At 50.4% G+C, this 27,574-nt stretch overlaps 2 protein-coding genes across 5 annotated transcripts; one reads left to right on the plus strand and one right to left on the minus strand.

The window, feature by feature from the left end:
- Positions 1 to 217: 217 nt before the first annotated feature.
- Positions 218 to 8,869, minus strand: NAPSA (napsin A aspartic peptidase). Its single transcript, XM_045892024.3, has 9 exons — positions 8,631 to 8,869; positions 5,142 to 5,283; positions 4,930 to 5,053; positions 4,618 to 4,736; positions 4,067 to 4,266; positions 2,968 to 3,090; positions 2,581 to 2,725; positions 762 to 860; positions 218 to 553 (listed from the first exon to the last, which is right to left on the minus strand). The coding sequence occupies exons 1-9, from the start codon at positions 8,702 to 8,704 to the stop codon at positions 314 to 316; spliced, it is 1,266 nt and encodes a 421-aa protein (XP_045747980.1). The 5' UTR covers positions 8,705 to 8,869; the 3' UTR covers positions 218 to 313.
- Positions 8,870 to 20,921: 12,052 nt separating this feature from the next.
- NR1H2 (nuclear receptor subfamily 1 group H member 2) lies at positions 20,922 to 27,481 on the plus strand. 4 transcript variants are annotated; one of them, XM_064581809.1, is made up of 10 exons: positions 20,922 to 21,082; positions 21,201 to 21,334; positions 21,917 to 21,999; positions 22,079 to 22,210; positions 22,549 to 22,839; positions 22,921 to 23,183; positions 23,403 to 23,582; positions 24,235 to 24,334; positions 26,307 to 26,515; positions 26,894 to 27,481. In XM_064581809.1, exons 3-10 carry the CDS (start codon positions 21,957 to 21,959, stop codon positions 27,038 to 27,040), a joined length of 1,365 nt encoding a protein of 454 aa, XP_064437879.1. In that variant the 5' UTR covers positions 20,922 to 21,082; positions 21,201 to 21,334; positions 21,917 to 21,956; the 3' UTR covers positions 27,041 to 27,481. The 4 variants fall into 4 exon arrangements, with proteins under 4 accessions (XP_064437879.1, XP_045747974.1, XP_045747973.1 ...); XM_045892018.3 differs by having other exon boundaries at positions 21,938 to 21,999; XM_045892017.3 differs by having other exon boundaries at positions 20,928 to 21,086.
- Positions 27,482 to 27,574: the final 93 nt, after the last annotated feature.

Genomic DNA, 27,574 nt, shown 5'->3' on the forward strand with positions numbered 1-27,574 from the left:
GGAATACAAGGTCCGTGATGCTCCGCGGTGCCGGGCGCCTTTGTCTATAGGCGGCATCGGCGAAGGGCTTCATGGGATTCGTAGTACAAGGCCCCCCGCACTGGTGGGAGCCCTGCGCTGGAGAAAAGGAGTGATTCCTTTCTCCTTCCTTTCTTCCTCAACTCCAGAGAGCTGAACACTTATTTTTCTCTCCAAAAATCGTGCGCTTAAAATTAAAAAAAAAAGGGGGGGGGGAGGACCCAGGGAGGGTCAATGTAAATAACGGATTTTTACTGAGTGGCTGGGCCTCGGCTACCACTCGGTGCGCATGCGCCTAGCCAGGGCGCCAACCGGAGAACTGCGCCCGCGCGGGCCCACCCCCTTGTGGTCCTGCTCCCCGAGAGCGAGCGCGCGCCAGCCCCACTCGGGCACCGCCTGTTAGGTTCCCGCGATCGAAGACCGCTACGTAGGACCGCAAGAAGACATCGCCGAGAATCCAGAGGGGCCCTGCAGGCGGAGGTATGTCCAGGGCCTGGAAGCCAGAAAAGCAGAGGCGGACGCCACCCCGAGCAATCTGCAGGGCGACAAGAGAGGCCACTGGGTGTCACGCGCACCGAACCCTCCTCTTCTTCCCGGGGAGCCAGAGCTTTGCCCCCGCCCGCTATCCCGGGCACCAGAAGTGTTTCTGTGGCCCCTCTTCGGTCCTGGTGATGTCTCATTCCTAGCTCCATCCTCTCAAATCACATCTTATTGCATCACTCTGACTTGTGACGGCCACCTACCTGGATGACATAGTCCTGGGCTGTAAGGTTAAACCAGACCCCACCAAGGAGGAAGGAGATTGGAGGAAGCGTTGGAATTTTCGAGCACTGGATGAGGTACTGAAGGAGAAGAGGAACAAGTGGAGTTGAGGGATTCCTGCTTAAAATAGATACTCAGGGCCTTGTGTGGTCAAGCTCTGCTGCCTTCTCTAGCCTTACCAGCTCTCCCCCCAACACACATAATTATTGCCACTTCCTTTAGACTCCCTTTTGATCAAACCTTTTCCTCCATCTACTTGTGGATCAAAAACTGCTGGCCCCGTGAGGGACACCGAGCCCACAGTTGTATTGAAATTGTCTTAGCGTTTCAAAAATGTTTTAAAAATTATTTACCAACTGTACACCACGGTGGTACAGGTTGTATCCTTGGAGTCTGCTGCTGTGCAACCTTAGACAAGTTACTTAACCTCTCTGTGCCTCAGTTTCCAATTTGAAGGTGTAGTTGATAGTAATACTTCATAGAGATGTTGTGTGAGAAATAAATGAGTTAGTTTGGAAGAATGCCTGACACATAGTAAGAGTGTTATTATTCACGAACCAGGAGGTTTCAGATCATGTTTTCAGCTTTCTCCAACAAACCAGAAGATCTGGCTTTCCCTGCATGGAAACACTTGGCTGGAGCTGAGTGGCCTAGAGCTGCACTTTTTAGACTGATGGGGTACCTGCTCTCCAGTTTGCCTCCAATCCCACCCCCCCCAAGTACCTAAGAATACAATATTAGGCTGTAAATATTGGAAATGTTTACATTTGTAAATGACTGTAATGTAAATGACTACCAGGAAGTGTATCTTCCTCAAAAACCAATAGTAATTACCTTGTCGGGAAGGTAAGGAATGTTGAGAAGTTGATTTCGAGTGTATATATCTCTCTTGCGAGAGATGACAGCATCCAAGTATTGTTCTAAGTACCTTAAGTGGGTTAATTGATTCAATCCCCACAACATACCTACGAGGTGAGTATTAGTGACCCTACTTTAGAGGTTAGGAAACTGAGGCCCAGGAACATTAAGTGACTTGTCCAAGACAGCACAGCTCGTAAGTGGCAGAGCTGGATCCCAACCCGGGCAAGCCACACCAAACCGCCATGATCTCCCTGGCTCCCTTGGCTCATTATAGGCCCACGTCCTAGGCATTTGACTTGGAGACCCACAAACTGAGTTTTCTCCACCCTCGCAGAAGTGCCAAAGAACAAAGGGATAGAGATAGAAAACCTGACCTGGAAGGACCCTGCCCCCACCCCAAGAGCTGCAGGGCTCCCCGACAGAGAAGTGAGTGAGCAGCTTTGATGTTGCACCGTGGCCTCCCTCCGGGCCTGCAACTCTCTTGGCACGGCTTCTGTGAGCCTCCACTCTCCTGTGTCTCAGGCTGCTTCTGCCCTATCTCTACTTCTACTCTCTGTGGATGTTCCCCAAGGCTGCTCCTGGGACCTCTTCTCGCTCCCAGAAGGGGCTCCCCTCTTCCATGGCTCTGAATACTGTCTGAGGGCTGATGGCTGCTAACTATTTCTGGGCTTCCTCCACACCTCCCCAGACCTCTGCAGGCTCCTTAGGCTTCTCATTCCCATTCTGAATAAACCTCCATCACCATCTTCTCCTGTCCGGAGTCACTCAGCAGAGGCCTAGAAGGTGTCCTTGCTCCCTCCCACTACCCCCCAGCCTGTCACTCATGATGCCCAGTGCCTTTTGCCCTGGGATACCTCTTAACCACCTATGCCCACCCTCAGGCCCTAGCATCATGCCCAGTGTTTACCATCAAAACCCCACCGGACACTGGGTCCTCACCTCCCCCAACAGCAGGGAGAGTCCTCCAATGGCTGCATGCAGGGCCTGGATTTCTTCAGTGGGTCCTGTGATGAGGGATGTGCCCGTGTCCAGGATGGCAGCACAGCCCTGGGCACAAAGAGTCAGCCCTGTGTCCACGTTCACACTGTGAGGGGGCAAGGGGTGGACGTTGGAGCCAGTGTCCTAGGAGTCCAGGCCCTCAGCCCTTCCTCCCTCAAACACAGCAGCCCTAACTGAGTCCCTTCCTCCCTCAGACCCAGGAGTCTGGGTCCCCAGCCCCCTCCTCCCTCAGACCCAGGAGTCCAGGCCTCCAGCTCCTTTCTCCCAGGACACTGGAGATTAGGCTCTAGCCCATTCCTCCCAGACCTAGAAGGCCAGGCCCCTCACCGCTCCATGTGGATCTGCCAGTAGGCAGGGATCGTGACTGGCAAGAAAATGAGGGGTGGGATATAATGAGCTGGATCTGAGCCACCCAGAACCAGCTCTCCTCCATCTGCTGCCGCAGGATCCCTGCAGAGACAAAGTGCTGTCAGTGTCTTGGGTGTTTCCCTTGCCAGCCCCAGGAGGGGCCAAGGAAGGGAATTCCCACCAAGGGAAGGTCTCCTGGTTCTAGGTGGGGGTAGCGGGATACAGGCAGAGCCTAGATATTGGGACTGGAAGCAAAGCAAGAAGTGAAGAGAAAGGGGACTGTTCTTGATGAAGGTCAGGACTGTAGGGTCCTGGGGGCTTTCCGAAGTGGGGATGGGACTTCCTGATATGGCTGTGGAAGATAAGAACTTTTGGGGTGGAATTTAAGTGGAGCATTGGGGTTTGTGAATTGGTTCTGGCAGGTGTGACTTGGGTAGAAGTGAGGTGGCTTCCTGGGTATGGTGAGACCTTCTGAATTGTAGGTCTCATAGTTCAGAGGTGGTAGACTTCCTAGTTGGCTGAGAGTGGTGGGGAAGAAGGGCAGTGATTCCTGGAGGTGGGGGAGGAGAGGATCTACCCAGAGGTAGATGGGGCTTCCTGAGTGGGTTGGACATCAGGGTAACTGAAAGGGCATAAGATTTTATGCCTGTGGGGGATGGGCCTCCAGAGGGAAGGTGGGGACTTCCTGGATGGTGGTTGGAGCTTTCTGAGCATAAGGTCCAGCTTCCTAAAAGGTAAGTGGGACGTCTTAGATTAAAATGGGTAACTTCTGGAATGTGTTCTCAAATGGCATTTGGGCTTTCTGTACGGTGAAGAGGGGGTTCCTAAGTTGAGTAGGTAGGGCATGGAGTTTCCTGGTTTGGGTTTGAAACATGGAGCATTTGAAATGATGGTGAGTGTCTTTAGTAGGTCTTAAGGTTGCTTGGTGAGTGGAACTTTTGAACAGGAGTTACTTATATTGGATAGGTGATTTGGTGAGTGGAGGATGAGACTTCCTTTATTGGATAAGGGACTTCCTGAAAACAGAGTGTCCTTCTTGGGGCTAGGACTCATAGGAAGGTAGACCCTTCCCCATTACCTGTTGAGGTAGAAGGAGAAGACAGGCTTATCCAGTAGCCCCTGGTCCACCAGTGTATCCAGCGGGGGCCGAACTCCTCCCACAGCCAGAATGGGAAAACCGAGGCCCAGTATCCCATCGAAGTGGGCAAAAGTGAAGACCAGGCTGGGCTCCCACAGAGCCTCTCCAAAAATCACTGATGCACCCTTAATTCCTCCAATCTAGGGATAGATGCAAATGGGGCAAGTTACATCTTGGAGGAGATTACCCACATAACCCTGAGTTCTTCCAAACCAAGGCCTGAATCCCATACCTGGAGACTTCTGAAAACAACCCCAACTGCCTAGGATGCTTTGCTTCCGGACTTAAGAAGCCCACCCCTTTAACCAGGAAGCCCCACCCTCGCTTGAGAAGCCCTGCCCCTTTTACCCAAGAAGCCCCGCCCCCTACTTCAGAAGCCTCATCCATTGGCCCTGGAAACCCCACCTCCTAAACCACCTCCCTAAGCCAGATTATTTTAGACATTGGGGTTCTCCCAGGCTCAAGTCTTCCTGGGGTCAGTGGTCACGCACAGTCAGCTTGTCCTCACTCAGGATGCCATCTAGCTTCCCAGTTCCATACTGAATGGCAAACTTGGTCCCATTGGGTTGGAAGGAGCTGGAGGCTTTGGAGTTGAAGCGGTGGTGGAACCCTAGGTCAGAAGACCAGGGAGGTGTCACTGGGGAAAGGGAATCTCCCCAATGCCTCCTGCCTTTGTGACCTTGTCACCCCTGAAGGCAAGTCAGAAGAGAACAGTGCCTCGAAAATCCTTGGGAAGCCAAGAACCAGCCCCCCTCTTCTCCCATCACCCCTGTTCCGCCTTATTATCCCCCATGAAAGCTCACAGCAGGGCAGACTGAAGAAGTGGCATCTTATGGACGGGACCCAGAGATTGGAGGAGCCAGTGTCAAAGACGACAGAGAAGTTTTGTGGGGGTGTTCCCAGTCCAATTTCCCCATAATACTGGACCTGATGGCAGAACAGGAGAGCGGGGGAATGAAAAGCTTGACTTCTTAAGCGGGGAGGAGGGCAGAGGCTCTCTGGGGCTGTGACTCACATTCATGTAGTTAGAGAGAGGTACCAAGATGGGCTTGTCCCCAGGGGATGGAGCCCCCAAACTGGGGGGCACTGCCAGCTTCCCCCATCCCCTCAGTGGGTTCAGGGTCCCATGTCCAGGGTAGACTCGGCGGAGAGGGATCCTGTGGGGGAGAATACTGACAGTTAGGAAACTACTCTTCCTAGAGACTCTCTATAACAGAATTTTCCAAATAGCATATAATGATAAAGGGAATGTCTCTGTGGCCCTAAAATAACTGTCATTACCAGAAAGCCTACAATAACAACCTTCGAGGAAACCCAACCAAACACATCAAACCATGATGACAAATTTCCCCAAAGACTTTACAAGAGCGAGCCATCCCAAACAGACCTTTCCCAGAATCTTTCAATAAGAGACATTCCAAATAACAGAAAATAAGCCACCCTCAGGAAGTTGACATTCACAAAGGTTTCCAAAGACCCTAAACATAAAACTAGCCTTTGCAAAAACCCTCCCGTGCATGCTTCTCATCATGATGTAGGAGGCTATTTTCCTTACTATTGGGGGGGGGGGGGCGGGGAGAGGACAAGCACCAAATCCCAATTTCATTCTTTATACTAAACTACGTTCTAGGGGCGCCTGGGTGGCTCAGTTGGTTAAGCATCTGCCTTTGGCTCAGGTCATGATCCCAGAGTCCTGGGATTGAGCCCCGAATCAGAAGAGAAGCCTGCTTCTCCCTCTCCCTCTGCCTGCCGCTCTGCCTACTTGTGCTCCCTCTGTCAAATAAAGAAATAAAATCTTAAAAAAAAAAAAAACTACATTCCAGATAATCAAAGACCTAAGGTGAAATGTAATATTTTTTTAAGATTTTTTTTATTTATTTGAGGGAGAGAGTGAGCGAGAGAGAGAACGAGTGGGGGAGGAGCAGAGGGAGAGGGAGAAGCCGACTCTCCCCTGAGCAGAGAGCCCAATGTGGGGCTTGATCCTGATCATGACCTTAGCTGAAGGCAGACGCCTAACTGACTGAGCCACCCAGGCGCCCCGTGAAATGTAATATTTAAGAGCACTAGAATGAAGTAAAATGTTTAAATAACTCTGGCTTTTCAAAGCGTGATAACAAGATCAGAAATCATTGGGGAAAATGTTGATGAATGGGACTCTAAAATTTTAAACCTTTGTACTCCCTTCCTCCAACACACAAAGCTGTTAAAAAAGTTTTTTAAAATCTAGGGGAAATAATTACAAGTTATATGTCAAAGAGTTAATATCTTTAATATGCAAAGAGCTTTTACAAACAAATAAGAATAAGATAAACAGCCCAGCATTGGGGAGACAGTTCTCCAGGTTCTCTCACATTTCCAAAGAGGGACTTTGTCAAGGATTTCCTTTAGTGAACAGCCTTGGGAGAGACAGTGTCTCCCTCTGGGGCAAAGAGCAAGCAGGTTTATGATCCATTATAAGAGGTTCAAGTTCCCTAAACTTAGGGTTCCTTTCCTGTATTGCACCTCACTGCATGTGCACCTCAGCCAGCCCTCTTCATCTCACCCTGTGGGAACGGGTTCAGAGAACTGATACCCTGGCTACTACTGTTGCCAAGAGTAGTAACCTGTCCTTGTCTCTGACCTGGGAGTCTTGTGTCTTCTATGAGCAGCCATGAAATGAAACTGTGGCAAGCTTGACATTCGGTAGGAAAATAGGCAAAGGACATAAACAGGCAAAAGAAGTACAAACAGCTTCTAAACAAATAACATCTTTTTATGTTAGATGTTCAACCCCAACAGTCATCAAAGGAATACAAATGACAAGAGTCAGAAACCTCTTCTGACCCTGCAGATTGGCAAAGAACCATGAATACTCACTGTTGGCTCAGGGCTATAGATTGATACAAACTTTCTGGAGGATGATTTGGCAAGTATGTATCATAGGGCTTACAACCGTACACAACTTAATTTCAGTTCAACGAATTTCATCTCTAGGAGATCACTGGACAAGTGCACAAAGATGTGTTTATGAGGATGTATCTAATTTTGAAAACTGGAGACCAACTAGGTAGGACTTGGCTCAGCTATGGAACATGAATAGAATGGAATCCATTCAACCACTAAAAAGGAGAAAGTAGGGGTGCCTGGGTGGCTCAGTCGGTTAAGCGTCTGCCTTTGGCTCAGGTCATGATCCCAGGGTCCCGGGATCGAGTCCCGCATCGGGCTCCCTGCTCGGCGGGAAGCCTGCTTCTCCCTCTCCCACTCCCCCTGCTTGTGCTCTCCCTCTCTCTCTCTCTCTGTCAAATAAATAAATAAATAAATAAATAAATAAATAAAATGTTTATGTGGTCAAATTAAAAAAAAAAATAGGAGAAAGTAGCCCTCTATGCCAGTGGTTCTCAAACTTTAGCAGGAAGAGGAATCACCCAGAGCAGGGGAGATGGGCAAAGTTTTTTGTAAAGACTTTGCCCACCATCTGTCTCTGTTGCAACTGCTCACCTCTGTCAGTATAGCATGGAAACGGCCCTGGACAACATGACTGGGTTTTGTCAAACTCCATTTGCAAAAAAACAGGTAGCAGGATGAATTTGGCCCTTGAGCTGAGTGTTTGCCAACCCCTGACCGAGAGTTGAAATTCAGATCTTGTAGTTTCTGATTGACTAGGTCCAAGATGGAGCCTGAGAACTTGCATTTCTACCAAGTTCCTGGATCATGCAGATGCTGTTGGTCTTGAAATGACTCTCAGCGAATCCCTGCCCTTTGCGCTGGCTTAGGAAATCGCCGTGACCTTTTAGTTTCAAAAAGCAGGTTAGCAAACATCCTGTGTGCTAATATTTTTGTACCTGCTTGTAGTCACTCCTTGGAGCCCTGGTCCCTCACTCACATCTTTGCTGCGCCCTCTCCCCCACCATGACTCAATCTTTGAGAGGTTCAAGAATGTCAAGTGGGGAAAATGTTTCTTGGAAGGGGACCCTCCCCCCCCCATCAAGAGTTCCAGGGGATGGGAGAAGAGAGGAGAGGAAGTGAGAGACTTGGGTTGGGGGGGACCAGAGGCCAGGGGAGGGGGGAGGTCACTGGGGTCCCCAAAACTGGACTTCTTGAGACCTAAACAGTTTGGAAGATGTGACCCTGGGGGAGTCACAGCTCTGAGTCTCTAAGATCTTGTTGGGTTGGGGTGTGGGAGTCACGTGTCTGGAGACCCCAGTACCAGATCATCAGAGCTCAGGGTGGGATCTGTGGGGTCCTCCCAAAATTTGTCTGGAGAGGAGAGAGAAGGAGTCATCCCAATCGAGGGTCTCCGGGTTGGAGGACCTTGGACTGAAAGGGCTGCCCTCTTAGGACCTATCAGGGTAGAAGCCCTGTTGGGGTGAGAGCCCCGTTTGGAGATCTGCGAACCCAAGAGATAGGAGTCCTGGCTCCTGGGATGCCAGGCTTGGGAGTCACTGAACTGGGGGCCCCCCAGACTTAAAGGGCAAGAGGGGGAGAGTCCGTCCCAGGTTTGGGGTGGTGATGGGGTCCCCAGTACCGGATCAGCGAGGCCCCGGCAAGCTCCACAGTCAGCGGCGGCAGCAGCAGCAGCAGGAAAGGTAGCCCGGACATCTCTGGGGACCCGGTGTAGACCCGTCCGCGTTTTCTTCCCGCGGAGACTCCACCCTGTGCCCCGCCCACCTCCGGGGTTCGGAGGTGAGCGGGACGGGAAGGCTCTCTGTGGGTGAGGGGGGGCGGGGGGCGGGAAGCGCCTGGTGTTCCTGGAGGGAATGTGTGGAGTAGTTTTGTAGGGTTCGCGGAGGTGTCAGCGCGCCTCGCTCGCGACTTCAGTGGTGGGGGAGGGGCGGTCTCCCCCGGGGGGGCGGGGCGATCCGTCCGCTACGGTCGCTCTTATTTATGACTTTCATTGCACTTCACTTTTCTGAGACTCATTAACCACAAGGGTTTTCTTGGGCAAGAGAAGGAAGGGCGGGTGTTTTTGAAGGGTCTGGGGGAAGGGGGGGAGGGTTAGCCTAGAGGCGCTCCTGCCCATGATAAGTGGGACCCCCGACTCTTACGGGTTTATTTGGGAAATACTGAAACACACACACGCCCATAAAAATAGCCCAAAGCCCCATCACCATCGAAAGAGCATAAAAATAGTTGGCAGCGTCTTTGTCTCTGGGCCCGCCCCCTTTTACATTGACTTAGTGTCTCAAATATGAAATGAGCATCAGAAAAATCTAGTTAAAATGCAGATTCCTGGGCACCACTCCCAGGGATTCTGATTCCAAAAGCCTGAGATAGAGCCCTAAGAATCTGCATTTTTAGACAAGCCCACTGATCAGGGAGCTGCAAGCATTTCCGAGAAACTATATGATGTTTTGGTTTTCTAGCTTAGATTTACAAATCAATATCAGCTTGCACATTTTTTTAAGTAAATAAAAGCAGGCTGTACTTACTGATCAGTAGCTTGTGTTTCTTTTTCTTCACTTAACCATATACCTTGGGCTTCAAGAAAAATTGAGAGGAGGGCCGCCTGGGTGGCTCAGTTGGTTAAGCGTCTGCCTTTGGCTCAGGTCATGATTCTGGGGTTTCAGGATCGAGCCCCGCATCTCGCATCAGCTCCCTGCTCAGCAGAAGCCTGCTTCTGCCCCTCACCCCGCTCATGCTCTCGATTGATCTCTCTCTGAAATAAATAAAATCTTTAAGAAAAGAGAAAGAGAAAGACGCCTGGGTGGCTCAGATGGTTAAGCATCTGCCTTCGGCTCAGGTCATGATCCTGGGGTCCTGGGATCCAGCCCCACATCAGGCTCCTGGCTCAGCGGGGAACCTGCTTCTCCCTCTCCCTCTGCCTCTCCCCCTGCTCATGCTCTCTCTCTCTCTGTATCTCTGTGTCTCAAATGAATAAATAAAATCTTTAAAAAAGAAAAAAAGAGAGAGAGAAATTTAGATGTAACATACATATGGTAAAATGTACAAATCTTAAGTGCACAGCATTATGGCTTTATTATTTATTTTCCCTGACAATTTATTATGAAGATTTTTCAAGCAGTTAACAAAGTTGAAAGAATTGTATAGTAAACCCCATTACCTACCACCTAGATTCTACAATTCACATATTTTGCTGCATTTCCTGTGTTACAAATCTATCTAGCTGTCCGTTCCTCTATTCGTCCAACAGCCCATCTGTTTTTATTTTATATATATTTCAAATAAGTTGCAGACATTATATTCCTCACCCCTAAACACTTAGCATTTATATCGTTAGCTTGATGGATTTTTGCATATGTATATGCTCCAGTAAACACCATCCAGATCACAATATAAGACATTTCTAGCTCCCCAGAGTGAGAAGGTTCTTTCTCACTGTCTTCCAGTTGGTGTCTCCCCAAAAGTAACTAATACGCTGACCTCTATGACCACAAGTTAGTTTTGCCTGTTTTTGAATGTTACATAAAATGAAGCACATGAATACTCCCTTTGTGCCCTGTTTTATTACTCAGTTTTATGTCCTTGAATATCTTTAAAAACCAGGTGGGGTACTTGACTGGCTCCATCAGCAGAACATGCAACTCTGGATCTCGGGGTTGTAAGTTCGAGCCCCATGCGAGGTGTAGAGATTACTTAAAAAAATAAAATCTTAAAAAAAAAAGGATCAGAGCATATAGATTTACTTCATTCTTTTTTTCGCAAGCCCTTAATTATGAAAAATCTCAGACATACAGCAAAATGGAAAAATTTTTACAGTGAACACTCATATACCCACCACCTAGATTCTACCATTGCTATATTTGCTTGATCACATTTCTTTTTTTTTTTTTAGAAGATTTTATTTATTTATTTATTTGACAGAGAGAGAGTGAGAGAGCACAAGCTGGGGGAGAGGCAGAAGAAGAGGGAGAAGCAGACTCCCTGCTGAGCAGGGGGCTGTATGCAGGCTCGATCCCAGGACCCTGGGATCATGACCTGAGCCAAAGGAAGATGCTCAACGGACTAAGGCACCCAGGCGCCCCTTGGTCACATTTCTATCCATCTCTCCATCTCTTTATCTAAGTGGTTCTCAACTGGGGAGCTCTTTTCCCTACAGGGACATTTGGCATTGTCTGGGGACGTTTTGGCTGTCACGACTGGGGTGGGGGTGTACTGGCATCTAATGGGTAGCAGCTAAGGAAGCTGCTAAGCATACTACAAAGCACAGGACAGCCCCCCACACACAAAGAATTGCTTGGCCCCAAACGTCAGTAGTGCCCTATTCTGTCTATTCCTCAATCCATCTGATTATCTTGCCTTCCAGGTAAGTGGTGGACATCAGTATCCTTCGCCCCTTCTTCTCAGCATGTCTCATTCTTCAGACAGCTACATTGTATTCCAGGGGTGCCTGGCTGGCTCAGTAGGAAGAGCCCGGGACTCTTGCTCTCAGGGTCCTGAGTTCAAGCCCCATACTGGGTGTAGAGATTACTAAAACAAACAAACAAACTTAAAAAAAAAAAAAGCTACATAATATTCCAGAATATAAATGTAACACTATATAACACTTGCCCTAGGTTGGTTATTCTCCTTTTTCAATATTATAAACAATTTATTTTATAAATAAAATAAAATCTTAAAAAAAAACTCAACTAAATCTTTAAGACTCATTATAACAAGTCCTGTGCCACTCCTTCTCCCATTTTTTTCCTCCCAAGAAGAAACCACTTTCATTTCTTTTATTTATTTATTTATTTATTTTAAAGATTTTATTTATTCATTTGAGACACAGAGATACAGAGAGAGAGAGAGCATGAGCAGTGGGAGAGGCAGAGGGAGAGGAAGAAGCAGACTCCCCGCTGAGTCAGGAGCCGGATGTGGGGCTTGATCCCAGGACCCTGGGATCATGACCTGAGCCGAAGGCAGATGCTTAACCATCTGAGCCACCCAGGCGCCCCTATTTTATTTATTTTTAAAAAGATTTTATTTATTTGACAGAGACACAGCGAGAGAGGGAACACAAGCAGGGGGAATGGGAGACGGAGAAGCAGGCTTCCCGTGGAGCAGGGAGCCTGATGCGGGGCTCGATCCCAGGACCCTGGGATCATGACCTGGGCCGAAGGCAGACGCTTAACGACTGAACCACCCAGGTGTCCCATTTTCATTTCTTTTAGCTAATAAATTTGGCATTGTTTCCACATCTCTAAGCACAGTTATATTGCTACTTCTTGCTTTGTTGGTTTTAGGCATTATCCTCTGTTCTGCTGACTCAGAATTCAGGATTTAGCTCTCTTTCCTTTCCTCCCTCTACCCACACTTCTTACACACACTCTCCCCTTTCCTGTTTAATATGGTTATGTAATTATTTTGGTTAGATCAACACCAAGCATTGGGGCTCCTGGATGGGGTTACAAAGTGGGGGGAGGGGAGCTCAGGCAGAGAAGTGGGTCTAAGGTCCCCAAGTTTCAGGAAGTATTCTCAACAGCACCATGAGGAGGTGTGGGCATTTGGTGAAGGGAAATCCTAAAGGAACAACAGCTCAAGGGGTGTAAAAATAATGATGCAGGAGAGAGAAGGAAACATTGCAAGAGGGAAAGTTTTGAGTAGGGAGAGGGAAGGGATTCAGAGCCCAGGTGGAGGGGTTGGCCCTTATGGATGGTCCAAACATGGTCATGGGAGGGCCAGCAGTGAATGTACCTCTGTATGTGAGCTGGCAGTGTCCCTGGGGTAAGCATAGGGAAGTTTTCTTCTCGCGGCTTCTATTTTTTCAGCAAAAGAAGAAGTGAGAATGAAGGTGGGGAGGGGCGCTGGAGGTTTTGAGAGAGAAGGTGAGAACATGATTGCTTACAGGATGGAGAACAGAGCCAGAGAGGCCTTGCAGATCGGTTCTGAATGTTCACTTGAGCTTTGGTGTCACACAGCTCAAGTACGTCCACTCGCAAGCTCAGCTGGGTGGGAGCAGGTACAGAAAAGGCAGAGTCCATTTTAACCAGGGTTGGGGTTTGGCCAAGCAGGTGTGAGCAAGGGAGGAAGAGCAAGGAAGGTAATGTAATGTGTGCAAGGACGATTGTGGTGTTTGCCCACAGCATCTAAGAAAGGGAGAGAGGACATGAGAGGTGGTGAGGCCATAGAGAAAAAAAGGGTAGGACTGAAGGATCAGAGGTACCAATGGCATCACGGAATTGAAAGGCCCTTTATGGGGCGTCTGGGTGGCTCTGTTGGTTAAGCATCTGCCTTCGGCTCAGGTCATGATCCCAGGATCCTGGATTTGAGGCTCCCTGCTCAGTGGGGAGTCTGCTTCACCCTCAGCTCCTCCCCCCACTCATGCTCTCTCTCTCTTTCAAATAAATAAATAAATAAAATCTTAAAAAAAAAAAAAAAAAAGGAAAGGCCCTATATGATTTTGACCCCATTCCCTCTCTGACATTACCTCTCCCCACTCCTCCTCGCTCATTCAATCTAGCCACATTGGCCTCCTTTTTGTTCCACAGACAAACCCAGTCACACTCCTGCCTCAGGGCCTTTGCACAGGCTGTTCTGCCCGAGTGTTTTCCCTCCAGAAAAACCCTATTCAGCCCCTCTCCTCCTTCAAATCTTTACATAAATATCACCTTCTTAGCGAAGTCTACCCTGAGCACCCTATTGAATATGGCAACCATCCTCTCCCCAAATTTCCAATCTCCTTTACCCTCACCTATTTTTTTTAAAGATTTTATTTATTTATTTGAGACAGAGAGAATGAGAGAGAGCACATGAGAGGGGGGAGGGTCAGAGGGAGAAGCAGACTCCCCGCTGAGCAGGGAGCCAGATGTGGGACTCGATCCCGGGACTCCAGGATCATGACCTGAGCCGAAGGCAGTCGCTTAACCAACTGAGCCACCCAGGGGCCCACACCTATTTTTTTTAATAGTAGTCAACCTCTTTGAACATTTAATTGACTCTAAGATGTCATCAGTTGTAAGCCATGTGTATCTTAGAATCAGTGATACTGTCTAAACTGGTAATTCTGTTATCACATTGAATACCCGTTTCCCCATTATAATCTAATCTCCACAAGAGCAGGGATCTTGGTTTGTTTCATTTACCACTGTGTCCCCAACACCGAGGACAGTGCCCAACATCCAGCAAATGCTCAAGAAAATACTTGCAACAACCCACTTTGAACACCACTGCTTTAGGGGATTTCCCTGACACAGAAGCCGGAGAGTCAGTTTCTCCACAATAAATCTTGCTACATCTCCCCCTCCTCTGTCTTGGCAGCTGGAATATTCAGTCTCGACCCCTCAGAATCCCCTCATCCAGATTCTGCCTCCAGTCCTAATTCTTGCTTGCCCCAAGTAAGTGATTTCTTTTTTTTTAATATTTATTTATTTATTTATTTTAAAGATTTTATTTATTATTTGACAGAGAGACACAGCCAGAGAGGGAACACAAGCAGGGGGAGTGGGAGAGGGAGAAGCAGGCTTCCCCACGGTGCAGGGAGCCCGATGCGGGGCTCGATCCCAGGACCCTGGGATCACGACCTGAGCCAAAGGCAGACGCTTAACGACTGAGCCACTCGCGCCCTCCAAGTAAGTGATTTCTGAAAGCTGCTGCCCAAAACGGCCACACGGTGGTGGTGTGGGCCTATTTTCCCAGCCAAGATTGGTCTGTCCCCACCCACCTCCTCAGTTTCTTTGGGGGTTTTTGTTTTGTTTTGTTTTTGTTTTTGTTTTTGTTTTTTAAGAGTCCTAGTCATGATTCATTCACTCTGAGACCATACTCCCAACACCTAGAAATGAAAAGCCTTGTCATTATTCCCTATTCCGTATAGTGGAAAAACATTTCTAATCAGTCTGTTTTACATGACTTCCGATAATACAGTTTCATTTGTTTTTTTTCACATCAATTTCAACATACATTTTCTCAAAGTCTTAAAAACTTAGTATACATGCTATAAAAATGGTGGACTCTACGCACAACATTTTTACATTAACAATAATACTCAGTGAGCTTTTTGGAATTATGAAGAACCAGTCTCTCTCTTTTTAAAAAAAAAAATATTTTTTTTGGGTGGTCAATCGGTGGCTCAATCGGTTAAGCGTCTGCCTTCGGCTCAGGGTCCTGGGATCGAGCGCTGTATCAGGCTCCCTGCTCAGCCAGGATCCTGCTTCTCTCTCTGCCCCTCCCCCCACTCGTGGGTGCTCGCACTCTTGCTCTCTCTCTGAAATAAATAAATAAATCTTTTTAAAAAGTTAAAAATTTATTTATTTGAGAAACAGCGAGAGAGCACGAGAGAGCAGAGGCCAGGGAAGAGCAGAGGGAGAGAAACAAGCAGACTGTGAGCTGAGCTAGACTCTCACAACCCCTGAGATCATGACCTGAGCCAAAAGCTTAACTGACTGAACCACCCAGGCACCCCTTGAAAAACCAGTCTCTTAATTTGACATAATTTACTGTAATCCAACAGGCATTTAAAAAAAATATGTATTTATCTATTTATTTATTTTAGAGAGAGAGCTTGGGCGAACAGGGGAGGGACACAGGTTGAGAGAGGAGAGAGAGAAGCAGTCTCCCCACAGAACTCAGAGCCCCACGCGGGGCTCGATCCCACACCCTGAGACCATGACCTGAGCTGAAATCAAGAGTCAGACGCTTAACCAGCTGAGCCGCCTAGGCACCCTGGCATTTTTTTTTTTTTTAAGATTTTTTTTTTTTCCATTTATTTATTTGACAGAGAGAGACACAGAGAGAGAGGGAACACAAGCAGGGGGAGTGGGAGAGGGAGAAGCAGGCTTCCCTCAGAGCAGGGAGCCAAATGCAGGGCTAGATCCCAGGACCCTGGGATCATGACCCGAGCCGAAGGCAGACGCCTAATGACTGAGCCACCTAGGCGCCCCTGGCATTTTGTGTTTTTTAAGATTTTTATTTTTAAATAATCTCTACACCCAACGTGGGGCTCAAACTCCCAACCCGGAGACCAAGAGTCACATGCTTTTCCGACTGAGCCAGCCAAGGCACCAGCAGGCAAGCATTTGTTAAGCTCCTACCCTAAGGAAGCAATTAAAAAAAATTTTTTTTTAATTTTTTATTTGTATTTATTTATTTTTAAGATTTTTATTTATTTATTTGATACAGAGAGAGATAGTGAGAGAGAGAGAGAACACAAGCAGGGGGAGCGGCAGGCAGGCAGAAGGAGAGGGAGAAGCAGACTCCCCGCTGAGCAGGGAGCCAGATGTGGGACTCGATCCCAGGACCCATGAGCTGAAGGCAGATGCTTAACCAACCGAGCCACCCAGGCGCCCTTTTTTAAATTTTTTTAAATGGTACCTCCCCAGTTTCTTGAGCTTTAGTCCTGAAACATCAGGGTCTTTCCAGCCTCCCCTCCTTTGTAAAAGAAGTAGAATAAATGCTGCATCCCTGGCTGCCCTCTGCCCAAGGTAGGTGGGAGATGTCTTCTGAACACACTCAACACATGGGACCCGATCACCCCTCTTTTGTCACACAGTGGTTTGTGACCGGGTAGACCCCCTCCACCAGACCAGGAGGACTTGGAGGTGAGGCTCAGTCCCCACGCCTTTCTGGGCCACCAGACTCAGTTTAGCACAATCCCACCGAGGGACTCAGGATTCAACGGGGTAAAGGATTACCAGGTTTTTCGAGCCACCATTTTATGTAATCACCCAGCAGCCTCGTAAGAGAGGGATTATGATCCACACTTCACAGAGGGTGGAAACTGAGGTGCGGGGAAAGGGGAGGGAATGGCCCTGCTGTGTTCGGCGGGATTTGAACCTCGGTCTTGAAGTTTCGGTCACCGTGGAGTCAGCCCAGACACTGGCTTTCACTCAAATCGGGTATTACTTTTGCTTGTGTTCCATTGGCCAGAATCCAGTCACGTGGGTGCACATAACTGCAAGAGTATGCTGGGAAATGTAGTCCGCTGGGGTCACCTGGGGTAAGGGAACGTTTTTGTGAACGTTGAGCCAATGCTGGACACATCCGACCCGCAAGGCCTCCTGATCCGACCGCCCTCTGGTATGATCTTGTCTTGCACCCTCCCCCCGTCCCCACTTCACTCAGCTGCTTCTACTCTGGCCTACTTGCCGCTTTTTCGAATATGCCAAAATTATTCCTACCTGTCTTATTAATCACTTTATTAAGATTTGGCCACAACTGGGCGCCTGGGTGGCTCAGTTGGTTAAGCAACTGCCTTCGGCTCAGGTCATGATCTTGGAGTCCCTGGATCGAGTCCCGCATCGGGCTCCCTGCTCGGCAGGGAGTCTGCTTCTCCCTCTGACCCTCCCCCCTCTCATGTACTCGCTCTCTCTCATTCTCTCTCTCTCAAATAAATAAATAAAATCTTAAAAAAAAAAAAAGATTAAAAAAAAAAAAGATTTGTCCACAACTTTGTGAAAATTGTGTCCCACGTGGCAATGCTGCCTGAGGCATTTGAGCTGATGATACGCCCTCCTATGTCAGACTGCTGTGTCCCTTTAAAATTTACAATAATTCTCTCTTTTAAAGTAAGATCTGGCTGCCATATTGTGTCTCTTGTGCACCTATGTTGAAGTGGGTATCACTTTATTAAAAATTAGTTTCTATTTACACATCATTTCTGTCGCAGTTGGTGAAGTAAAATGATACTTTGGTATGGGCCCATAATTCAGCTATATTATCTTTGGATTTCATTTCAGAATTTTGTAAAGGCAGGGGCACTTGGGTGGCTCAGATGGTTAAGCATCCCAGAATTGGTTTCAGCTCAGGTATGATCTCAGGGTCATGGGATTGAGCCCTGCGTCCGGTTCCGTGCTCAGCGGGAGTCTGCTTGAGTTTCTCCCTCTGCCCCTACACCCCACTCTCTCTCTCTCTCTCAAATAAATAAATAAATCTTTAAAAGAAGAATAGTAAAGGCAGAATTACACATTACAAAATAACTGTGAGAAAAAGGAAATAGAATTAGCCATCAAGGAAGTATAAATTAAAACCACAGTGAAAAAAAAAAAAAACCACAGTGAAATACCACTTCACACCCACTAGAATGGCTATAGTCAAAAAGACATAAAAACAAGTACTGGTAAGGATGTAGAGAAATTGAAACTCGTAAATATTGCTGGTAGGACTGTAAAAGGTGCACACAGTTAAGCAGTTCCTCAAAAGGTTAAACATACAGTTACCATATGACCCAGTAATTCCCCTTCTAGGTATATACCCAAGAGAAATGAAAGCGTATGTCCGCGCAACAGCTTGTCTATGAATGTTCATAGCAGCGATATAGCCAAAAAGAGAAACAACCCAAATGTCCCTTGCTGATGAATGGATAAATAAAATGTGGTCTATGCACACAATGTAATATTATTCAGCCACAACAGAAATTAAGTACAGAAGCGTGCTACAACATAGACGAACCTTGAACACATTATGCTAAATGAAAGAAGCCAGACACTAAGACAGATATTCTAAGATTCCCTTTATACAAAATGTCTAGAATGGGGAAATCCATAAAGACAAGGAGTAGATTAATGGTTGCCTGGGGCTTGGGGGATAGGATAATTGGGGGGTGACTGTTAGTGGGTATGGAATTTCTTTTTTGGGGGGTGACGAAAGTTTTTTTTTTCTTAAAGATTTTATTTATTTATTTAATGGAGAGAGAGAGTGAGAGAGGAAACACAAGCAGGGGGAGTGGTAGAGGGAGAAGCAGGCTTCCCACTGAGCAGGGAGCCGACACGGGGCTCGATCCCAGGACCTTGGGATCATGACCTGAGCCGAAGGCAGACGCTTAACGACTGAGCCACCCAGGCGCCCCCACAAGTGTTCTAAAAGTGACGGTGGTGACGGTTGCAACAATTCTGTGAATCAACTAAAAACCATTCAATTATACACTTTGAATGGGTGAATTTTATGGGTATGTGAATTATACTTCAATTAAGCTGTTACCAAAAAACTAGGGGACATTGGATTCGTTATTAATGAAGACATTGGTCTGCAATTAGGGTCAGATAACAAAACTGTCACTGACAGTGTTGACCTTAAAAATAAAAGTTACTTTACCAGCAAAAAAAAGGGGGGGGGTGTGCTTATTTGGGAATAGCAGAGAACTGCAATTCTGGATAAACAAGCTATGGCAAAAAACCACAGGCGAGCCCAACAAGAGAGGAACATTATTTAATGGAGAAGAAAGAGGAAGTTGGGAGGGGTTGTTTTGATCGAAAGTCCATTGGAGAAAAGCAAGAGTTCAAGGTGATGACGGTTTCTCATTGGCTGAGTCTGGGGTAGCTGATTTCTTGGAGGAGACGCAATGTACATCTTTCCCTTGTGGAGCCGGTCACTGAGGATTCTTTCCTGTTGAGGATTCTTCTGTTGGGGTCTGTAATTGACAATTCTTCCTGTGATTGACCACTGGAGTGGTCACCACAATCACTTTTAGAACACTTGTGGGGGCTCCTGGGTGGCTCAGTCGTTAAGTGTCTGCCTTCAGCTCAGGTCATGATCCCAGGGTCCTCTCTCTCCCCAGGAGAGCTCCCGCTCCATTTTAGTGGTTTCCCTTTATTAATTTTCACACTGGATGCTTAGATGTGCAGGCACTGCCCTTCCTGAATTTTCACACCCTTCCTAAGAACTGGGAATAATTTCCTCCATTTTATAGGTAGGTCAACTGAGAGTAAGGGTGACATGACTTGCCCCCAATCTGTTGTAATTTACTTTCAGTCTACTTCAGGCTTTCGCACTGTTCTATAGTGAGAAGTTAAAAACAACTTTGGCATCCCCAAGAACAAATAGTTCTCACGTATTAGGCTCCCCAAGAACACAGTTCTCATGTATTAGGTTCCTTATTTGAATCTGGTCCGGTTCATGGTTTTTGTTTTTGTTTTTGTTTTTTTTACCTCATTTAATTGTAATGACAATCCAATGAGCTCTTGTTGAACCCACTTTGGAAGAGAAAACTGAGGCACAGGGTAAATAGCTTGGCTCCACATTACACAGCCAAGGAAGTGATAGACACTGCTTCATACATCATAGTAATCACTCCTTTTGTTGGTAACATCCTCAGATTCCATAGCTTCAAGGCCATGTGGGAAGGGACAAGACAAACTATAAAAGAGCATGGCTTGGGGCGCCTGGGTGGCTTAGTCAGTTAAGCGTCTGCCCTTGGCTCAGGTCATGATCCCAGGGTTCTGGGATCGAGCCCCACATCAGGCTCCCTGCTCAGCGGGGAGCCTGCTTCTTCCTCTGCTGCTCCCCCTGCTTGTGTTCCCTGTCAAATAAATAAAACCTTAAAAAAAAAAAAAAAAGAGCGTGTCTCATACGTTCCAACTTCTTAAAGAAATGGTTATATGCTCCAGAGATCTGATTATCATCAAGGAAAGATTTCGGGACAGTTTCCTTCTTCTACCTATTCAAGTACTGTGAGTTTTCTTTAAAAGCTATGATTTTTATCATTTTGGTATGAGAAGGCTATGCTTTTTTTTTTTTTTTTCAGTTCTTCCTATTAAGTTATTTTTTAAATGTATTTTTCCTGGGTCTAAGTTTGTAATCGCGCTGCTTTAAATTCAATTCATTTAAAACCAATAAGCAGCGCGCCTCTAAAATCAGGAAACTCGTTAACAACCAAAAAAGGACAAACATGCTTCAAATCAAACGTGTGCGGAAAGGAGCTAAAGGTCGGGAGATCCACGCCAAGTGAATCCTTGGCCGCGATCCCCGAGAGGCACAGGGCGAGTTAAAGCCGCCCAGCTCCGGGCCGGCAAGTTTGGGACTGGCCACGCCCCCCCCTCCGGCCCGCGCTCGATTGAATTGGTCCGGAACTCTTCTGCCAGGCCTCAGTGGAGCTTCCCCAGACGGTAAACTTCCGGTGAGTATACAACTTCCGTGCGGGGCAGCCGATTTGGCTCGTCCTAAGCGGACCGGAAGTCCGTCACTCCTGACTACCCGCCCCTTTCCTAAAGTGACGCACGGCGGGGTTGCCGGAAGAAGTGGCGAAGTTACTTTTGAGGGGATCCGAGAAGCGGCGGCGTGCCAAAGGATACAGAGAAGGAGGAGGAGGAGCAGAGCAAGGGGACAGAGGCAGGTGCATTAGAGTGTGGGGAGACGCGGGAGGCGCCCCGGGCCCGGGGCTTCCCGGCGTTCCCCGCGCCGCTCCGCTCAGCCCCCTTTCTCTCCTTTGACCCCTTCCCTTCCGTAGCTCGCGCTGTCTCCGGTTGTTTCCAGGGCAACGGAAGTAGGAGACCCCGAGAGAGGCCGCCCACAAGACCCTCGCGCGCAGCCATGAGCCCCGCCCCCCACTGGTGTTCGGAGAGGGGCGGGACCTGGAGCGAGGTGTGGGGGCGGAGCGTGATGGGAGGAGGGGGAGGCGGGGCATGATGGGAGATGGGGCGGGATCTGGAGGGAGGGGTACCGGAGGGGCGGGGCAAAGGGGTGGGGCGGAGCATTATGGGTAGAGTGAGGGTGGGACCTCGAAGGTTTGGGCGGGGCTTAGAAGGAAAAGATGGGGGCGGAGCATGGGGAGGAGGTGGGGTCAGAGTGGGGGTTGGGGGTGCTCCTTCCGCAGAGGTGGGGAGTAAGAGTAGGTAAGGTGAAACTTAGTGGGGTGCAGGAAGTGAGGGCGGAGCACGATTGAGGCCGAAAGGGCAAGACCTGGAAAGAGGGAGTGGGCGGGATCTGGAGTGGGTGGAGCCTACGGGGGGCGGAGTCTAGGTGGGGTCAGGGTTTGAGACCCAGCAGAGACCTGGAGCGGTAGGGGGTGGGCTCTTGTCAGACCCGGAGGAGAGGCTTTATAGGCTGGCAGGGGTTAGAGGTGGGGTCTGTATGCAGTAAAGGAGAAGTCTGGAAAGATGGAAGACAGAAGTACCCCATCAAGCCCTGGGGCTGGCCTAACCTGACCCTCCCTGGCCCCACCAGGCTCTCCTCTGTATTCCGCAGGTTGCTCCGTGACTCCACCATGTCCACCCCCACCACCAGTTCCCTGGACACCCCCTTGCCTGGTGAGTGACCTCTTTCCCAGCCAGCCCCCACCCCCAGCGCACACTTGTCAGGAGAACTCATTGTGCTTCCCTCCCCCAGGAAATGGCCCGCCCCAACCCAGCGCCCCCTCTTCTTCACCAGCTATAAAGGAGGAGGGTCCTGAACTGTGGCCTGCGGGTCCAGACCCTGATGTCCCGGGCAGTGATTGGGCCCGCTCAGCCTGCAGCGTGGGTGAGCTGGGGCTCAGGGACAGGGGCTGGGAGCTGATGGGAGGTTTGGGAAGGGGATCTAGGAAGGGAAAAAGATCAGAAATGAGGATGGGAGCCTCCCAATTCCTCATTGATTTTTTTTTTTTTCTTCCATACCTACTTGCCCCTTCTTTTTTGGCCTGTGAGCGTATTTTTTTTTTCCTACTTGACACCTCTTGTCATTTGGTCTTTGGGGTTCACTGAGACACGCGCCTTTTCTCCTGAATTGCCATCTCCCTGGGTCACTCTCTGTGCTCTGGCTCTTTGTTTCTTCGGTCTCGCGGGCCTCCGTGTCTCATGGCTTCGGTGCACCCGCCCCAGTCGTTCCAGACCCTGCAGAGGAACCGGAGCGCAAGCGGAAGAAGGGCCCGGCCCCGAAGATGCTGGGTCATGAGCTGTGCCGCGTGTGCGGGGACAAGGCCTCCGGCTTCCACTACAACGTGCTCAGCTGTGAGGGCTGCAAGGGCTTCTTCCGGCGCAGTGTGGTCCGAGGCGGGGCCAGGCGCTACGCCTGCCGGGGCGGCGGAACCTGCCAGATGGACGCCTTCATGCGGCGCAAGTGCCAGCAGTGCCGGCTGCGCAAATGCAAGGAGGCGGGGATGAGGGAGCAGTGTGAGTGCCGGGGCGGGAGCCGCGCTAGCCGGGCCGCTGCCCAGCCCTGGGGCCTCTGCTGAGGCCCGTGTCTCCCGATAGGCGTCCTCTCCGAAGAACAGATCCGAAAGAAGAAGATTCGCAAGCAGCAGCTGCAGCAGCAGTCGCCCGCGGGGCCGGCGGGCCCCAGCAGCTCAGCCTCTGGGCCCGGGGCCTCCCCTGGAGGGTCTGACGGAGGTGGCCCGGGCTCCGGGGAAGGCGAGGGTGTTCAGCTGACAGCTGCTCAGGAACTAATGATCCAGCAGTTGGTGGCCGCGCAGCTGCAGTGTAACAAGCGCTCCTTCTCTGACCAGCCCAAAGTCACGGTACTGCCCCTCCCGCCGCCGGGCCGCTAGCCCTGAGCCCCGTGGGACGGCCGTGAGCCCCGTGGGGTGGAGCGCGCAGGGCAGGAGGGAGCCAGGCTCCATAGGGCAGGGCTTTGCAGACGAGGGTCTCCCAGGGCGCGCTCTTTGCCTCCAGGTGTCCCCACAGCCTTGGGCTCAAGGGAGGAGGCCGGAGAGTGACCCTGGCCCCTGTGTCCCCAGCCTTGGCCCCTGGGTGCAGACCCCCAGTCCCGCGATGCCCGCCAGCAGCGTTTCGCCCACTTCACGGAGTTAGCCATCATCTCAGTCCAGGAGATTGTGGATTTCGCCAAACAGGTGCCTGGCTTCCTGCAGCTGGGCCGCGAGGACCAGATCGCCCTCCTGAAGGCGTCTACCATTGAGGTAATGGGCGGCCTGGCCCTTCCTTCCTGCCCACGAGGAAGCCCAGGGTTAAGCCTCAGGACAGCTGTCGGGAGCCTGGTGATGAGCCACATTCCTCCAGTTGTTGCCCTTGTGGGGAAGATACCCTACAGGGGGATGTGAAAATGCTAAACAGGTCATGCGAGCCCCCCATGAGCCAAGGAGAAAAAGGAAACGGCCTGAGGCCGAGAAAAATTGAGGATTGGGCTGGAACGCCGCACTTTAAAGAATGTGGTGCTGGGAAGGCTGTTCGGGAGAGTTGACATTTAAACCAAAGCCACCGTAACAAGTCGGCATTGAGTTCATAGCATATACCGGGCTCCATTCCAAGTGCTGGGTGTGTGGCAGTGAACGAAACAGTGCGTGTCCTCGTGCCTCGAAACCAGCTGGGGAGGGAAGCCTAAGTGGAGGGTGCCGTGGGCACTAAACCCGCAGGAGAGAGAGCTTGGAGTGCCTGACATGCTGACTGCAGGCTGGGGTGGCTGAAGGAACGGGCAGGGGCTGAGGGGCGAGGGATGATCCTGGCGAGATTAGGTCCCCCCCACAGGCCAAGAGAGGAGAGACCGGTGGCTAAAGGGTCATAGGGACTCCTGGAGCCCCTGCCCCTGCCTACTCCTCTCCCTGCTGCCCCCAGATCATGCTGCTAGAGACGGCCAGACGCTACAACCACGAGACGGAGTGCATCACTTTCCTGAAGGACTTCACCTATAGCAAGGATGACTTCCACCGCGCAGGTACGGCAGAGTGGGCTGGGAGGGGGCAGGGCTGGTGCCCCTGCTGGGCCCCTACTGGTAGGAGACCTCAGGCCACCTCATTCTTGTCAGAGCCTCCATTCCTTTGTTTCCAAAGCCGGGTGAGCCAGCCTCGTGTTGAGATAAGGGTATCTGCCACGTCTCCGCAGTGGGATGCAGTGCAGGACGAGGCAGAGGGGTTTCTGCTCTCACACAGGACATTTTAATACGAATTAAGAGAAGACACTCCTTCCTCCCAAAACCTAGTGTCACTACAGGGAGGCTGGATCTCAGTCCATTGTGAAGTATGCAGCCTACCCAACTGTACAGGGCAGTCCTGGTCCCTACCCTCCAAGGGCACTTACCTGGGGATGTGACCTAGGCAGTGGGCTTCTGGAGGAAGTGCAGTTGAACTGAGGCCTGAGGCAGTGAGATATGTCAACGATTAGGAAAAGGGAATTGGGGAATAGCATTGCCCACCAGGGAACCCCATGTACAAAAAGGCTGTGTTTCTTCAGTCTCAGTTTTCTCTGTAAGTCCTGCTCTCTCCCATCATTTTTTCCTGGGGCACTTGTCTGTACTCCCACATGTGTGTTCCTAACCCTGTCTTCTTCCCTTCCTCTAATCCCTGACCATCTCAACCTGCTTTGAGTATGAGCTTGATAGGGGAGCACTGGGTGGGGAGAATGTTTCTGGCAGGGGGCTCAGCATGTACAAAGGCCCTGAGGTGAGGGAAGAGCTGGAATTACAGGGAGGCCCAGGCATCTGGAGCACAGGGAGATGGGGCTGGAGAGAAAGTTGGGGTCCTACCACTTCCCTCCATGCTCTGCCACTGTCCAGCATCCCTCCCGGGAACATTGCCGGGTGCCCTCACTGGGTTCTCCAAATGTGTCTGTTCACACAGCAGTCAGAAGGGTCCTGTTCATACCAAGTCAGCTCATGTCCCTCCTCTGCTCAGTACCCTGCATGGCTCCTGACAAGCCAGAGTCCTTGCCATGGCCCACAGGCCCTGCAGGGACCTCTCTGCACTCTTCTCCCATTGCTCACCCTCCTTCTGCCACATTGGCTTCCTTCCTTTTGTTTGAACCCACCAGCTGTGCTCCCACTTCAGGGCATTTGTAGTTGCTGGTCCCTCGGCCAACACGGGTGACCAGCTCATCCTGGTTCACGTGGGAGCTTCATAGTTTCAACCTTGAAAGTCTTGAGGCCCAGACAGCTGCCCAGTTCCGGGCAGAACAGACAGGTGGTACCCACCTGGAGCACTCACACATCCTCGTGACTCGTCGCTTCTCCTCCTTTGGGTTGTCCCTCAAAGGTCCCCCTACAGTGAGGCCTTCCTACAGCGTCACCTGGCAATGGCCACCTTGTCTGAGATGTTGATTTGGTTCTCGATGCCCCTGTTACCCCTCTGTGAATTAACCTTGATCCAGCAGCACCCATTCCTCTGACAGGCTGAATGGTTTACTTACGTGTTTGCCTGTCGTCTGTCCTCTCAACCCCCAAATGCAAGTTCCACAGGAGGGGAGGCTTTGTCTTGGAAACAGCTCTACCCGGGGGCCTGGCACATAGTAGGTGCTTGATGAAGTTTGATGACTGAATTAATGAACCACTCTTGGGAATAAGGTTAGGCTTTACTCTAAGCCATGGAAGCCACTTCAGGGTGATGCAGTGTGACCTAGCTTTAAAAATCCTTCCTTTTCCTTAGGGGAGGTACAGGGAAGGTAGGATGGGGTAGTAGGAAATACTGAATAAATGTTCACTCTCGTTACTCATTCCTTGATTCAGGTAAGGGCTAGGGCACACTTACCGTGTGCCGGGCGCTCGTCTAAGTGGGGACACAAGTGAACAGACGTGACAAGAACATTAGAATTACCGCTGTTTTTTTCACCCTGCTGACTAAGCAGCGTCAGGCCCCGGGCGTGGGGCCAGTTTGAGGCTGGGGGAGCTTATCAGGCCAGGCCTCCTGCCCCCACAGGCCTGCAGGTGGAGTTCATCAACCCCATCTTCGAGTTCTCACGGGCCATGCGGCGGCTGGGCCTGGACGACGCCGAGTATGCCCTCCTCATCGCCATCAACATCTTCTCAGCTGACCGGCCCAACGTGCAGGAGCCGAGCCGCGTCGAGGCCCTGCAGCAGCCCTACGTGGAGGCCCTGCTCTCCTACACGCGCATCAAGAGGCCACAGGTATGCGGCTCCTGGAGCTACCCAGAGCCCAGCCCCTCCTGGGGCCTTGGCGGGGACAGGAAGTCCCCACCCACATGGAGTCAGCCTGGGGCTGAGGTCTTGCTTCCTCATCGGAGCCCGGCTCGCCTGGCAGCACTCTGAACTCTGGTTGGTGTCCTCTCCATAGAGTCTGTCCTCAGGCCTCTATCCCCGACCCAGGAGCCAGGCCTGGTGCAGGCATAGGGGTGGGAGGGCCCCGCACTCTGCCCGGCCACTCCCCACACTGCTGTCCTGGCTCAGCCCGGGGAGGGAGGCCCTCCTCATGGTCCAGGTGCGCTGACCAGAGCCTCACAGGGCGGGAGCCTGGCCAGCGCCCACCTTCCCCCTGTCCCCCTGCAGGACCAGCTGCGCTTCCCTCGAATGCTGATGAAGCTCGTGAGCCTGCGCACGCTGAGCTCTGTGCACTCGGAGCAGGTCTTTGCCCTGAGGCTCCAAGACAAGAAGTTGCCGCCTCTGCTGTCTGAGATCTGGGACGTCCACGAGTGAGGGGCCTGGCCACTCTGCCCCACAGCCCTGCACCCTCCAGCGAGTGGACATTGTCACCCCTTCCTCCTCCTGGAGTGGGAAGGGGCCAGGCCCGGGGTCCCACCTTGTGGCTTAGAGCACAAGCCCTGGCCCCACCAGCCCTCAGCCCTCAGATGAGCCCAGTTAGGGTCCAGGAGGCGCCCTCCCTGCCCACTGAGTCTTCCCGGGAGGGCTGGATGGGTCATAGACCCCAACCTCTGACTCTCCTAGCACTACCAGCTGCCCTCCCCACCCAGCTTACACCTCAAGCTCACTGCGCAACGCACCTTGAACAGAGGGATTGGGGGGCCTGTGGCTCTCCCCTACAGCCTGAGAAACCACAGGCCCCCTCTCTCTGTTCCTTTTATTTAATAAAAACTAAAAAAAGACAAAAACAGGAAAATAAAGTAGGACTAGAAATCTGCCCTGAGCCAGAGTGAGTCTAGGATATATACAGGGGATGGGCTGTTAGGGTCTTTATTTTTTTTTTTTTAAGATTTTATTTATTTATTTGAG

The sequence above is a fragment of the Mirounga angustirostris genome, unplaced genomic scaffold (assembly GCF_029215605.1).
Source record: "Mirounga angustirostris isolate CCGP_5_RB_7025 unplaced genomic scaffold, mMirAng1.0.hap1 SCAF_16, whole genome shotgun sequence".
Classification (NCBI taxonomy): Eukaryota; Metazoa; Chordata; class Mammalia; order Carnivora; family Phocidae; genus Mirounga; species Mirounga angustirostris.

Excerpts from the sequence above, each read along its gene's own strand:
- NAPSA (XM_045892024.3), bottom strand. The coding sequence starts at position 8,704 with ATGTCCGGGCTACCTTTCCTGCTGCTGCTGCTGCCGCCGCTGACTGTG. Across the intron at positions 5,284-8,630 it reads GCCGGGGCCTCGCTGATCCG|GATCCCTCTCCGCCGAGTCT; the intron begins GTACTGGGGACC and ends TCTCCCCCACAG. Across the intron at positions 3,091-4,066 it reads TTCTCCTTCTACCTCAACAG|GGATCCTGCGGCAGCAGATG; the intron begins GTAATGGGGAAG and ends TTGTCTCTGCAG.
- NR1H2 (XM_064581809.1), top strand. The coding sequence starts at position 21,957 with ATGTCCACCCCCACCACCAGTTCCCTGGACACCCCCTTGCCTG. Across the intron at positions 22,000-22,078 it reads CCTGGACACCCCCTTGCCTG|GAAATGGCCCGCCCCAACCC; the intron begins GTGAGTGACCTC and ends TCCCTCCCCCAG. Across the intron at positions 22,840-22,920 it reads GGCGGGGATGAGGGAGCAGT|GCGTCCTCTCCGAAGAACAG; the intron begins GTGAGTGCCGGG and ends GTCTCCCGATAG.